This window comes from Microcebus murinus, chromosome X (assembly GCF_040939455.1).
Source record: "Microcebus murinus isolate Inina chromosome X, M.murinus_Inina_mat1.0, whole genome shotgun sequence".
NCBI lineage: Eukaryota > Metazoa > Chordata > Mammalia > Primates > Cheirogaleidae > Microcebus > Microcebus murinus.
Genome location: NC_134136.1, coordinates 93,801,223 through 93,815,476, shown reverse-complemented (window position 1 = coordinate 93,815,476; position 14,254 = coordinate 93,801,223). Strand labels below are relative to the sequence as shown.

General features: G+C 37.3%; 1 protein-coding gene across 3 annotated transcripts in view; it reads left to right on the top strand.

Moving 5' to 3' along the window:
- The window catches only part of SCML2 (Scm polycomb group protein like 2), a 110,686-nt gene that overhangs the window by 50,743 nt on the left and 45,689 nt on the right, over positions 1 to 14,254 (top strand). For all 3 annotated transcript variants that reach the window (XM_012784700.3, XM_012784702.3, XM_075999088.1), the window contains one exon: positions 325 to 568. In XM_012784700.3, the coding sequence (XP_012640154.2) occupies positions 325 to 568 (244 nt within the window). The remainder of the gene's footprint in view (positions 1 to 324; positions 569 to 14,254) is intronic.

Below are 14,254 nucleotides of genomic sequence, written 5' to 3'. Positions count from 1 at the left end.
TGAATCTTACATTCCTGGTACTTGTAGATAATACATATTTCTTGAATGAATGAATGAATGAATGAATGAATGAATGAATGAATGAATGAATGAATGAATGAGGCTGGTTTTGTTTCTTTCCAAGTTCTTGGCTATGCTCCAGAAGAAAAGTGAGATGGTGGAGAGCAGAGTTTCAGATCTGTGAGAACTGTTTTCTTCCTATATTAATTGATAATTAAACATAGAACTTAATTTTTGGTTGCTAAGGATTGTAAAAGAATACACTTGAGCAAATGGTTCTAATATGTCTTAACAATCTAATTTTTTTGCTTAATGTTTTGGTAGGAACCACCAAGGCCACCCCTAAATAATTTTAAAGTGGGGATGAAACTCGAAGCTGTAGACAAAAAGAATCCTTATCTGATCTGCCCTGCAACTATTGGAAGTGTTAAAGGAGATGAAGTTCACATCACATTTGATGGCTGGAGTGGAGGTTTTGATTATTGGTGCAAATATGATTCTCGAGATATTTTCCCAGTTGGATGGTGTAGCCTGACAGGAGATGTATTACAACCACCAGGAACTAGTGGTAAGATAATAATTAACTACATTTTATTTTATTTTATTGAAGTTAGACTGTTGCTGGTGGCATTGTGGTTAGCACTGGTGATATTAGGACTTCATGCCCAACTAGAGTGCAGAACAGTAAGAGTACTGTCCAGGCTGGAGACTTGGAGGTAAAGGAAGCCTATGATCAGAATTCTTGATGGGCCACCCCAGCATCATAGTCTGAGTTCCAGTCTGTACTGAATAATATGGCAAAGCTAAAAGTCACATTTGGACCATTGAAGCCTTGTTGCTGTAAGCATTGGTTGGGTGGGGGAGCTCATCTACCTTTATAGTTAACATTAAATTAAAAATTACACATGATATTCCATTGTTCATATCTCAAAGGTATGTTTTAAGAGATTGGGCATAACAACTGTTATAAACATGTTTTACATGATTTTGTTCCTAGTCTTAACTAAAATCTACATGTCAGTGAAAACTTTTGACTCTATGGAAACCATCATAAATTAATATGTTATTTTAGTTATGGTAGTGTTTATCAGTTGTAACACTGTTTCCTAAGTTGAATACTATGATAATCTAGGTATTTTCTTTCAGAGAAAAGTCATCAAAATGTTGAAGTTTCTTGGTGACTCTTCCAGGGGCTTAGATATGCCTAACTTGGTCTTTTATGGTGGAATAACTGCTGAGACTTAAGTGGGGTCCAAGTATAGAACCCAGTCATTGGCCTAAGTTTAATATAAATTTATCAGTGGGATCAAATGTAAACATACTTGAAATTTACCCCACTAAATTATGAGAAAAAAAAAGAAAGAATAGATATAGAAAATAAATAGCTAGGGTGCATATAGTGGCGAGGTAAGAGCTTTTAGCCATATTCTTGCAACTGCTATTAGAATCTTCTGTAATTTGGGACTTTAATACATCCCATTATACTACAATACATAACACAATGTCATTTTTTTTTTAATATTTTTTGTTAGAAATGGAATGGGGACCGGGCACAGTAACTCACACCTATAATCACTGTGCTTTGGGAGGCCAAAGCAATAGGATCACTTGAGGCCAGGAGTATGAGACCAGCCTAGGCAACATAGTGAGACCCTGTCTCTACCAAAAATTTAAAAAATTATCCATTTGTGATGGCACGCACCTGTAGTCCCAGTTACTTGGGAGGCTGAGGCAGGAGTACCATTTCAGGCTAGGAATTCTAGGGTACAGTAAGCTATGATCATGCCACTGTACTCCAGCCTGCCTGACAGAGTAAGACCCTACCTCTAAACAAAATAAAAATAAAAAATAGAAAATAAAGAAAGAAATGGAATGGTTTCATAAAAATCACTGTTCATTATTATAGCGCCTTAAATTCTAGTTAGTGATTACTTCCCTAGGAAAGATTAATGTAGCTTTTGCATTATTACATGTTAATGTATGAAGTTTATTTGTTTAATATGAAAGAAATATGAGGTTATACAATATGTAAAAGAAAACAAAACAGAACATTCTGATTTTTAGAAATGAGACGTAATTATTTGAAATTTCAGCATTTTCTTTTTTTTTTATTTCGGCATATTATGGGGGTATAGATTTTAAGGTTTCAATAAATGCCCTTTCTCCCCCTCCCCCACAAGTCTGAGTTTCCAGCATGACCATCCCTCAGATGGTGCACATGTCACTCATTATGTATGTATATACCCGCCCCTCTCTCCCCCCCTCCCCAATACCCTATTACTGTAGTATCTATGTGTCCACTTAGGTGCTACTCAGTTAATACCAGTTTGCTGGTGAATATATCTGGTGCTTGTTTTTCCATTCTTGGGATACTTCACTTAGTAGTATGGGTTCCAGCTCTAACCAGGAAAATATAAGATGTGCTATATCACCATTGTTTCTTAGAGCTGAATAGTACTCCATGGTATACATATACCACATTTTATTAATCCATTCTTAGATTGATGGGCACTTGGGCTGCTTCCACAGCCTTGCAATTATGAATTGTGCTGCTATAAACATTCGAGTGCAGGTGTCTTTTTTGTAGAGTGTCATTGGCTCTTTTGGGTAGATGCCCAGTAATGGGATTGCTGGATCAAATGGTAGATTCACTTGTATCGCTTTAAGGTATCTCCATATTGCTTTCCACAGAGGTTGAACTAGTTTGCAGTCCCACCAGCAGTGTAGGAGTGTTCCTCTCTGTCCGCAACCACGCCAGCATTTGTTATTTGGAGACTTTTTGATAAGGCGATTCTCACTGGAGTTAAGTGATATCTCATTGTAGTTTTGATTTGTATTTCCCTGATGATTAGAGATGATGAGCATTTTTTCATATATTTGTTGGCCATTCTTCTGTCTTCTTTAGAAAAGTTTCTGTTCAAGTCCTTTGCCCACTTTTTAATAGGGTTATTTGATTTTTTCTTCCGGATTTTCGTGAGTTCTAAGTATATTCTAGTTATCAGCCCTTTATCGGATACGTAAGATGCAAAAATTTTCTCCCATTCTGTAGGTTGTCTGTTTACTTTCATGACTGTTTCTTTGGCTGTGCAGAAGCTTTGTAGTTTGATCATGTCCCATTTATTTATTTTTGTTGCTGCTGTGATTGCCTTTGGGGACTTCTTCATGAACTCTTTGCCTAGGCCGATGTCTAGGAGAGTGTTTCCAACATTTTCCTCTAGAATTCTAATAGTTTCATACCTTAGGTTTAAGTCTGTTATCCAGCGTGAGTTGATTTTTGTGAGAGGTGAAAGGTGTGGGTCCTGCTTTAGCCTTCTACAAGTGGCTATCCAGTTTTCCCAGCACCATTTATTGAAAAGGGATTCTTTTCCCCAGTGTATGTTTTTGTCTGCTTTGTCAAAGATTAGATGACTATATGAGGATGGTTTTATATCAGGATTCTCACATCTGTTCCACTGGTCAATATTCCTATTTTTGTGCCAATACCAGATTGTTTTAATTACTACAGCTTTGTAGTATAGTTTGATATCTGGCATATTAATACCTCCCATTTTGTTTATGTTGCCTAGAATTGCTCTTGATATTCAGGGTCTTTTTTGGTTCCATACAAAGCGTAAAATTATTTTTTCTATATCTGTGAAGAATGCTGATGGGATTTTAATAGATCCATGAGCATCGAATGGATTTCCATCTGTTTACATCCTCTGCTATTTCCTTCCTCAGTGTTTCATAGTTCTCCCTGTAGAGGTCTTTTACCTCCTTGGTTAAGTATATTCCTAGGTACTTTAATTTCTTTGTTGCTATTGTGAAGGGAATTGAGTCTTTGATTTGATTCTCAATGAGATTGTTGTTGGCGTATATGAATGCCTCTGATTTCTGTGTATTGATTTTGTATCCTGAGACTTTACTAAATTCATTGATCAGTTCCAGGAGTTTCCTGGTTGAATCTTTGGGGTTTTCTAAATATAATATCATATCATCAGCAAACAGTGAAAGTTTGATCTCTTCTGCCCCTATTTGGATACCTTTGATTCCATTTTCCTGTCTGATTGCTGTAGCCAAGACTTCCAGCACTATGTTGAACAGAAGTGGAGATAGTGGGCAGCCTTGTCTGGTTCCAGTTCTAAGTGGGAATGCTTTCAGTTTTTCCCCATTCAGTAGGATGTTGGCTATGGGTCTGTCATATATGGCTTGTATCATTTTTAGGTATGTCCCTTCTATGCCTATTTTCTTAAGTGTTCGTATCATGAAAGGGTGTTGAATTTTGTCAAAAGCTTTTTCTGCATCTATTGAGAGAATCATGTGGTCTTTGTTTTTGCTTCTGTTTATGTGGTGAATTGCATTTATCGATTTACGTATGTTGAACCATCCCTGCATCTCTGGGATGAAGCCCACTTGGTCGTGATGGATTATTTTTTTGATAAGCGTCTGGATTCGGTTAGCTAAGATTCTGTTGAAAATTTTTGCATCTATATTCATTAGGGATATTGGTCTGTAGTTTTCTTTTTTTGTTGCATCCTTTCCTGTTTTTGGTATCAGAGTAATATTCGCTTCATAAAAGGTGTCCGGGAGGTTTCAGTTCTTCTCGATGTTGTGGAATAGTTTCTGCAAGATAGGTACTAGTTCTTCTTTGTAAGTGTGGTAAAATTCGGGTGTGAAGCCATCTGGACCGGGACTTTTCTTTTTAGGGAGATTTTTAATTGCTGTTTCTATTTCAGCTGTTGAGATTGGCCTGTTCAGGGAATCTATTTCTTCCTGATTGAGCCTAGGGAGGCTGTGTGTTTCTAGAAATTTGTCCATTTCCTCCACATTTTCCAGTTTGTGTGAATTAATAATTTTGTAGTACTCATAAATTGTATCTTGTATCTCTTTGGGATCAGTTGTGATATCTCCTTTTTTGTTCCTGATGGAGCTTATTAGAGATTTCTCTTTTCTGCTTTTCGTTAGCTTAGCCAGTGGCGTGTCAATTTTGTTTATTTTTTTCAAAGAACCAACTTTTTGTTTCACTAATCTCCTGAATAGCTTCCCTGTTTTCAATTTCGTTTAGTTCTGATTTGATCTTGTTGATTTCACTCCTTCTGCTGGGTTTGGGGCTGGTCTGTTCTTCTTTTTCCAGCTCTTTGAGTCGTTTCATTAGATTGTCTATTTGTGATCTTTTTGACTTTTGGTTATAGGCATTTATGGCACAGTGTCATTTTTATTAGGTACTTCTTTTATCAGTTTCCTGCTGCCATAATTCTAGAAAGTAGATATTAATAGTTGATTTTGTAAAATTTAGTATGACATACACCTACATGCATATGATGCTAAGATAAATAAAACATAATCTCTTTCCTGAAGAAGTTTACCTTCTAATGGAAGAAGGATGAATTGGAGGGATAGATTTGTTTAAAACAAAAAAGATACAGAATTAGCAATGCCAAAAGATAGATGTATGCTAGAAATGGAGGTGGCTCAAGGACTTCCAGTCTGGGTTAGAGAGAAAGGTTGTTGAGTAAAGCTTCACAAAAAGATGCATGATGTGAATAATAAGCGAGGAGAAGTTTGCCAGGCAGAATGGAGATAAAAGTAAGGGTGGACACATCACAAAGATGTAAAATTGTATGGGTTATTCTGAAAGCTCATGAGTTCAGCTTGGGACACAGTGAACTTGGAATGTGTAGCTGAGAATGCTATTGTCCTCCAATCTCTCTTCTCCTTTTTTTTCTGACTAATACAATTTGGCTGCCTAACATAAAGACTACATTCCCAGCCTCCTAGCAGTATGGTATGGCTGTGACACTAAGTGTTAGTCAGTGGGATAAAAGTACAGATAGCATGTTCTAACTCCTGAAAGTGTATTATAGAGAGATGAGTATGTTCTTCTCTTTTTCCTGTTATATCCTGCTGCTAGGAATGTGGTTTTGGCTGGAGCTCTGTCTTGGTGCGTAAGATAGGGACCACCGGCCGGGTGTGGTGGCTCACGCCTGTAATCCTAACACTCTGGGAGGCTGAGGTGGGTGGATTGCTCTAGGTCAGGAGTTCAAAACCAGCCTGAGCAAGAGCGAGACCCCGTCTCTACTGTAAAAAGAAAGAAATTAATTGGCCAACTAATATATATATAGAAAAAATTAGCCGGGCATGGTGGCACATGCCTGTAGTCCCAGCCACTTGGGAGGCTGAGGCAGTAGGATTGCTTGAGCCCAGGAGTTTGAGGTTGCTGTGAGCTAGGCTGATGCCATGGCACTCATTCTAGCCTGGGCAACAAAGTGAGACTCTGTCTCAAAAAAAAAAAAAAAAAAAAAAAAAAAAAAGATAGGGACCATATCCTAGGCACTGTGGAGTTGTTGGAAAGCAGGAAGGAGCCAGAGTCCCTGAGAACTTCGTGGAGCAGAACTTTCATACTAGCTCATATTGTCTGTTTCCAGACTGTAAGAAACAAACTTTTATGTTATAGAAGCCACTATTCCATTAGGGTTTTCTGTTGTTAGCTGAACTTAATCCTGACTGATTCAGAATAACTTTGGATATCCAGGTGCACACATGTCTATTGGATAGCTGCACATGCAGGTCTGGAGCCATAAAAAGATAGATCTTGGTTGATAAAGCAGGTTTGAGAGTCATCATGTTCACTCAAACAAATATTCTTTGTGCTAGGCAGAATTATAGGTGTTGGGGGTGCTGGTGGGCAGTTTACACATTTTTTGATAGTAGCAAGTGGTGGAAGTTTTGGGTGTAGGTTTCATTGTGTATGTGTGACAGGTGAAGGTATATGAGGACCAAGACAGAACTTTGTGGGTCAACATTTAAGACAGTAATTCTCACACTTAAATCACCTGGGATAGCTTGTTAAAAGACAGTTCCCTAGAAGTCGACATCCAGAGGTTCTGAATCAGTAGGTCTGGAATAAGGGCTCAGTTGTTTTCAGTGCACATGATTTGAGGCATGAACTTTGAGGAGCACAAAAATAAGGAATAGGTAGAAGATAGAAGTCAATCTAGGACACTGAGAGAAAGTATACATAAATGTAGGAGAGTCACTAGGTTGGTTTCCCAAACAATAGGAAAAGAAAGATTTTAGGAGAAAATATTCGACATTATCAAATACAGCATAAAAGTCAAGCAAGAGGAGAGCTTATTCCTGGTTTTAGTAAAACTATGGTTACTGGACTTCTTTTAAAAAGCCAGATTTAGAGTCAAGTAGTAAAGAGGAAATGCAACGTGTTAAAAAAAAATGTGGCTTCCCAGTACTTTGTGAGATATTCCTCTGTCTTTACCCCAGTGGAATTTACCCCATTTTCCTACTTCAAGTGAAATTTAGAAATTTTACCTCACTTTACATTGCTTTATCCTACATTATTTATAATATTCTTCAATATTTCCTTCAATACTGAGAACTATATTAGATAGTGTTATAATTTTTGCTTTAGCCATCGAACATAATTTAGAAAACTTGAGAAGAAGGAAAGTCTATTGCATTTATCTACATTTTTGCCCTTTCAGTTGCTCTTTCTTCCTTCCTTCCTAATTTTCAAGAATCTTTTATCATTTTCTTCATGTTTAGACAACTTACACTAGCCATTCTTTTAGATTAGGGTGATGACAAATTCTTAGTTTTTCTTATCTGAGAATGTCTTTATTTCCCCTTCATTCTTAAAGGATAGTTGCTAGATATAGAATTCTAGGTTGACAGTTTGTATCTTTCAGCACTCGAAAAGTGTTCCACAATTTTCTTCTGGCTTCCATGGTTTCTGATAAGAAATTTATTGTTATTCAAATTGTTTTTCCCTTGTAGGTTCAATTATAATTATGGATCTATTTTTTTTTCTTATAGTTCTTTCAGTGTTTGCTTTATGTATTTTGTGGCTGTATTGTTAGATATGTGTAAATTTTGAATTGTCCTAACTTCCTGGTCAATTGAACCTTTTGCAGTAACCCTCTTTTTCTATGGTAACTTTTTTTTTTAAAGTCTACTTTGTCTGATTATCAGACTTTATGTGGATGCTGTTTCAGTTATCTCTTGCTCTGTCTAATGTTCACCCTTTACTCTTATCTTTCAGATGCATTTCCTATAAATAGTTAGATTTCATATTTTTGGCCAGTCAGCCAGCTTATCTTTTTTTTTTTTTTTTTTTTTTTTTTGAGACAGAGTCTCGCTTTGTTGTCCAGGCTAGAGTGAGTGCCGTGGCGTCAGCCTAGCTCACAGCAACCTCAAACTCCTGGGCTCGAGTGATCCTTCTGCCTCAGCCTCCCGAGTAGCTGGGACTACAGGCATGCGCCACCATGCCCGGCTAATTTTTTATACATATATCAGTTGGCCAATTAATTTCTTTCTATTTATAGTAGAGACGGGGTCTCGCTCTTGCTCAGGCTGGTTTTGAACTCCTGACCTTGAGCAATCCGCCCGCCTCGGCCTCCCAAGAGCTAGGATTACAGGCGTGCAGCTTATCTTTTAATTGGAGCTTTTAATCTGTTTATATTTATTGTAGTTACAGATATATTTGGCTTTCAGTATACCACTTTGTGATTTATTTGTCCTGATTTTCCCATATTTCTTTTATTTTCCTGTTCTTTCTTTCTTTCTTTTTTTTTTGTGAGACAGAGTCTCACTTTGTTGCCCAAGCTAGAGTGAGTGCCATGACGTCAGCCTAGCTCACGGCAACCTCAATCTCCTGGGCTCAAGTGATCCTTTTGCCTCAGCCTCCCAAGTAGCTGGGACTACAGGCATGTGCCACCATGCCCGGCAATTTTTTGTATATATATTTTTAGTTGGTCAATTAATTTCTTTCTATTTTTAGTAGAGACGGGATATTGCTCAGGATGGTTTCAAACTCCTGACCTCGAGCAATCCACCCGCCTTGGCCTCCCAGAGTGCTAGGATTACAGGTGTGAGCCACCATACCCGGCCCTTTATTTTTTTTATTTCAGGAAATTATGGGGGATTATTTTTTCTTATTCCATTTTTCTTCTTTGTTTAGAAGTTACATACTATATATTCTCTTCTTTTAGTGCTCTAGAAATTTTAGCATCCTTCCTAACTTAATAGTATTAAGTCTGAAATTAATCTATATCTGTATTTTATACTAATACTGTAAAAGGAACTTAGAACACTGTATTTATCCGTCTCAACTTCATATTGTTACTGTTATTTTTTATTGATATATAATATTTGTACATTTTTATGGGATACATGGGGTATTTTGTTAAATGCATAGAATGTGTAATGATTAAGTCAAGGTATTCAGGGTATTCATCACCTCAGGTATTTATCATTTCTATGTGTTGGGGATATTTCATGTCCTCTATTCTAGATACTTTGAAATATGCAATATATTGTTGTTAACTATAGTCACACTACTCTGCTATTGAACATTGGAACTTATTCCTTCTATTTAACTGTATGTTTGTACCCATTAACCAACCTCTCTTCACTGCCCCACCATACACACCCTTCCCAGTCTCTGGTAACTGTCATTCTACTGTCTACTTCATGAGATCAACTTTTTTTAGCTCCCACATATGAGTGAGAACATGTGATATTTGTCTTTCTGAGCCTTGTTTATTTCACTTAATGACCTAAAGTTCCATCTGTATTATTGCAAGTGACAGGATTTCATCCTTTTTAATGGCTGAGTAGTATTTCTTTATCCATTCATCTGTTGAAGACACTTAAGTTGATTCCATATTTTTGCTACTGTGAATAATGCTGTAGTAAACTTAGGAGTTCAGGTTTTTCTTTGATATAATGATTTTCTTTCCTTTGGATAAATACCCAGTAGTGGGATTACTGGATCATATAGTAGGTCTATTTTTAGTTTTTTGTCAAATCTCCATGCTGTATTCCATAATGGCTGTATGAATTTACATTCCCAGCAACAGTGTATGAGTTCCCTTTTCTTCATATCCTCGCCAGCATCTGTTGTTTTTTGTCTTTTTAGCAATAGCCATTCTAGCCGGGGTAAGATGATATCATTGTGGTTTTGATTTGCATTTCCCTGTTGATTAGTGATATTGACCATTTTTACATGTACCTGTTGGCCATTTGTATGTCTGCTTTGAGAAATGTCTATTCATGTCCATTGCTCACTTTTTAATGGAATTATTATTATTATTTTTGTTTTTCTGTTGAGTTGTTTTGAGTTCCTTGTGTATTTTGGATATTAGTCCCTTATCAGATGAATAGTTTGCAAATATTTTCTCCTATTCCATAGATTGTCTCTTCACTTTGTTGATTGTTTCCTTTGCTGTGCCAGAAGCTTTTTAGTTTAATATGATCCCATTTGTCTTTTTCTTTCTTTTTCGAAGACAGGGTCTCACTCTGTCACCCGGGCTAGGGTGCAGTGGTGTCATCATAACTTACTGCAACCTCAAACTCCTGGGCTCAAGCGATCCTCCTGCTTCAGCCTCCCAAGTAGCTGGGACTATAGGCATACAATTTTTTTGTAGAGACAGGGTCTCTTGCTATGCTGCACAATGCTCCATTTGTTTATTTATTTTTTTTTTGTCTGTGCTTTTGAGATCTCAGCTATAAAAATATTTGCTGTCACCAGTGTCCTGAAATATTTCCTCAATGTTTTCTTTTAGTAGTTTTATAGTTTCACATCTTAGACTTAAGTCTTTATTTAGAGTTGATTTTTGTATATGGTGAGAGATAGGGGTCTAGTTTCATATTTCTGCATATGACTATCCACTTTTCCCAGCACCATTTATTGACGAGGGTATCCATTCCCCAATGTATATTTTTGGCACCTTTGTCGAAAATTAGTTGGCTGTAAATATGTGGATTTATTTCTCAGTTCTCTGTTCTGTTGCATTGGTTTATGTGTCTGTCTTAATACCTGTAGCATGTTGTTTTGGTTGCTATAGCCTTGTAATATATTTTGAAGTCAGGTAGTGTGATGCTTCTAATTTTGTTCTTTTTGTTCATGATTGCTTTGGTTATTTGGGCTCTTTTTTTGTTACATACAAATTTTAAGATTGTTTTTTCTATTTCTGTTAAGAATGTCATTGGTATTTTGATAGGGGTTACATTGAATCTGTAGATTGCTTTGGGTAGTATGGTGATTTTAACAGTATTATGATTCATGAGCATGGGATGTCTTTCCATTTCTGTCCACTTCAATTTCTTTCATCAGTGTTTTGTAGTTTTCCTTGTTGAGGTATTTTAGCTCCTTAGTTAAATTTATTCCTAGGTATCTTGGGGTTTTTGGAAGTTATTGTAAATGGGATTGCCTTCTTAATTTCTTTTTCAGCTATTTCATTATTGGTGTATAGAAATGCTACTGATTTTTGTATGGTGATTTTATATCCTGTAGCTTCACTGAATTTATTAGATCTAAGGGGTTTTTGATGGAGTCTTTAGCCTTTTCTAAATACAAGATCATGTTATCCACAGAGAAGAAAGATTTGACTTCTTCTTTTCCACTTTGGATGCCTTTTATTTCTCTTGTCTAATTGTACTGGCTAGTACTTCCAATACCGAACTCAGTAGGAGTGGTGAAAATGGACATCCTTGTCTTGCTCCAGTTCTTACAGGCAAGGTTTTAGCTTTTCCCCATTCAGTATGATGTTAGCTGTGGATTTGTCATATATACCCTTTATTATATTGAGGTATGCTGCTTCTGTGTCTAGTTTGTTGAGAGTTTTCAAATGTTGGATTTTATCAAATGCTTTTTCTGCATTTGTTGAGATGATCATATAGTTTCTGTCCTTCATTCTTATTGATGTGATGTATCATGTTTACTGATTTGTGTTTGTTGAACCATCCTTACATCCTAGAATAAATCCCACTTAATCATGGCACATTATCTTTTTGATGTGCTGCAGGATTTGGTTTGCTAGTATTTTGCTGAGGATTTTTACATCTGTGTTCATTGGGAATATTGGCTTGTAGTTTTCTTTATTTGTTGTGTCTGTCCTTGTCTGGTTTTGGTATCAAGGTAATGCTGGCCTTGTAGAATGAATTAGAATTCCCTCCTCTTCAATTTTTTGGGAATATTTTGAGGAGAATTGGTGTTATTTTTTCTTTATAAGTTTGATAGAATTCAGCAGTGAAGCCGTATGGTCCTAGGCTTTTCTTTGTTGTGAGACTTTTTGTTACTGGTTCGATCTTGTTGCTTCTTACTCGTCTGTTCAGGTTATTTCTTCTGGATTCCATCTTGGTAGGTTGTATGTGTCCAGGAATTTATGCACTTCCTCCAGGGGTGGGCAACCTGCAGCCTTAAAGCTGCATGTGGCCTTCTAGGTCTTTAAGTGCAGCCTTTTGACTGAATCCACATCTTACAGAACAAATCTGTTTATTAAAAGGGGTGCAGCAGAGAAAGATGAAGCTTTTCTTGACCCCCTTGGTGCTTATAAAAGAACAATCTTGAAATCAGAAGACCACAGGTTCCCCACCCCTGCATGGTGTCAATTGTCATGTCCCTTTTTTCATTTCTAATTTTGTTTATTTATGTCTTCTCTCTTTTTTCGTTGGTGAGTCTAGCTAGCAGTTTATTGATTTTTTTTTCTTTCCAGAAAACCAGCTTTTCATTTCATCAATCCTTTGTATTTTTTTAAGTCTCTATTTTATTTAATTTTGCTCTGATCTTTATTATTTCTTTCCTTCTACTAATTTTGGGTTTGGTTTGTTCTTTTCTAGTTCTTTGAGATGCATCGTTAAATTGTTTATTTGAAGTCTTTGTACTTTTTCAATGTAGGTAATTATCGCTTTAACTCCCTCTTAACGCTGTTTTTGGTGTATCCAATAGGTTTAGGTATGTTTTGTTTCCTTTTCATTTCTTTCAAGAAATTTTTAAATTTTCTTCTTCATTTCTTCATTGACCCAGTGGTCATTCAGGAGCATGTTGCCTACTTTCCCTGTGTTTGTACTGTTTCCAGATTTCTCCTTGTTATTGATTTCTAATTTTATTCCATTATGAGGTATAATTTGAACTTTTAAAAATTTGTTCAGACTTGTTTTGTAGCCTAACATGTCTGTTGTAGAGACTGTTCCATGTGCTGATGAGAAGTGTGTTCTGCAGCTGTTGGATAAAATGTTCTGTAGATGTTTGCTAGGTCCATTTGATCTAAAGTGCAGTTTAAATCCAATGTTTCTTTGTTGCTTTTCTGTCTAGATGGTCTGTCTAATGCTGAGAGTGGGGTGCTGAAGTCCTCAAGTATTATCGTATCAGAGTCTATCTCTCCCTTTAGATTTAGTAATATTTTATATGTCTGGGCCCTCTGTATATGTAGAATTGTTCTATCCTCCTGCTGAATTTTCCCTTCACCATTAAAAGAGACCTTCTTTGTCTCTTTTTACTGTTTTCTGACTTAAAGTCTTTTTTGTCTGATATGAGAATAGCTACTCCTCTTCGCTTTTGTTTTCCCTTTGTGTGGAATATATTTTCCATCCCATTACTTTCAGTCTACATGTGTCTATAGGTGTTGTGAGTTTCTTATAGGCAGTTCATAGCTGGGTCATTTTTTAAAAAATTCATTCAGCTAGGCTGTATCTTTTAAGTGGAAAATTTCATTTGTTTTCTGGTGTTTCCTTACATTGATATATGTGCATCTGGTGTAACACTGGCTTCTTTTAATTTTTTGGATTGGCCTTTGAAGGGAAAGACTTTTCCTGAAGATGTATCTATGGTGTTGGATGGGTAGGACACTTTAGCTTTGATCTGGATGTTTGCAGTAGTATAGTTTCAGTATGATTTCTTCAGCTGAAAACAGTGTTAGTGGTGTTTGTGGTTTCCACAGTAGCTGAGGCTACAGTTGTTAATGGAGGCTGTGGCGAGGTTTTGCTTGGGTTGGGGATGCTAGGTGGGCCAGTCATCAGGGCCCAGTGATGGCAACAGTGGGCTGAGTGTACCTGTCCTTGGGCCCATGTCAGTGTATGCAGACATCAGTGTTAGCTAATTTAAATGGGTCAATTCTTGGGCCTCCACATGGCTTGTTCAGGTGCCAGCAGTGAAAGCAGTGGGCCAGGCAAATGGGTGGGTCTTCGGTTCTCTGAGTAGCATATTTGGCATGGGTAATGGCAGTAGCAGTGGCAAGATGACCCTTGGGCTTTGAAGCAGCACATGGTGGTGCCAGCCGTGCCTGCAACAGCCTGGACAAGCTAGTCCCTAGGCCAAGTGGCTCATGCAGGTGAGTGCCAGCTATGGCTGTAGTGGCAGGCTAGGTGAGCCTTAGGCCCCTGGGAGGAGTACACAGATGCCAGCAGTGGTAGACAGGGCAAGGCAATCCCCAAGCTCCTGGGAGTTGTACTCATGCGCTGGGGTGATGGTGTCAGGCTG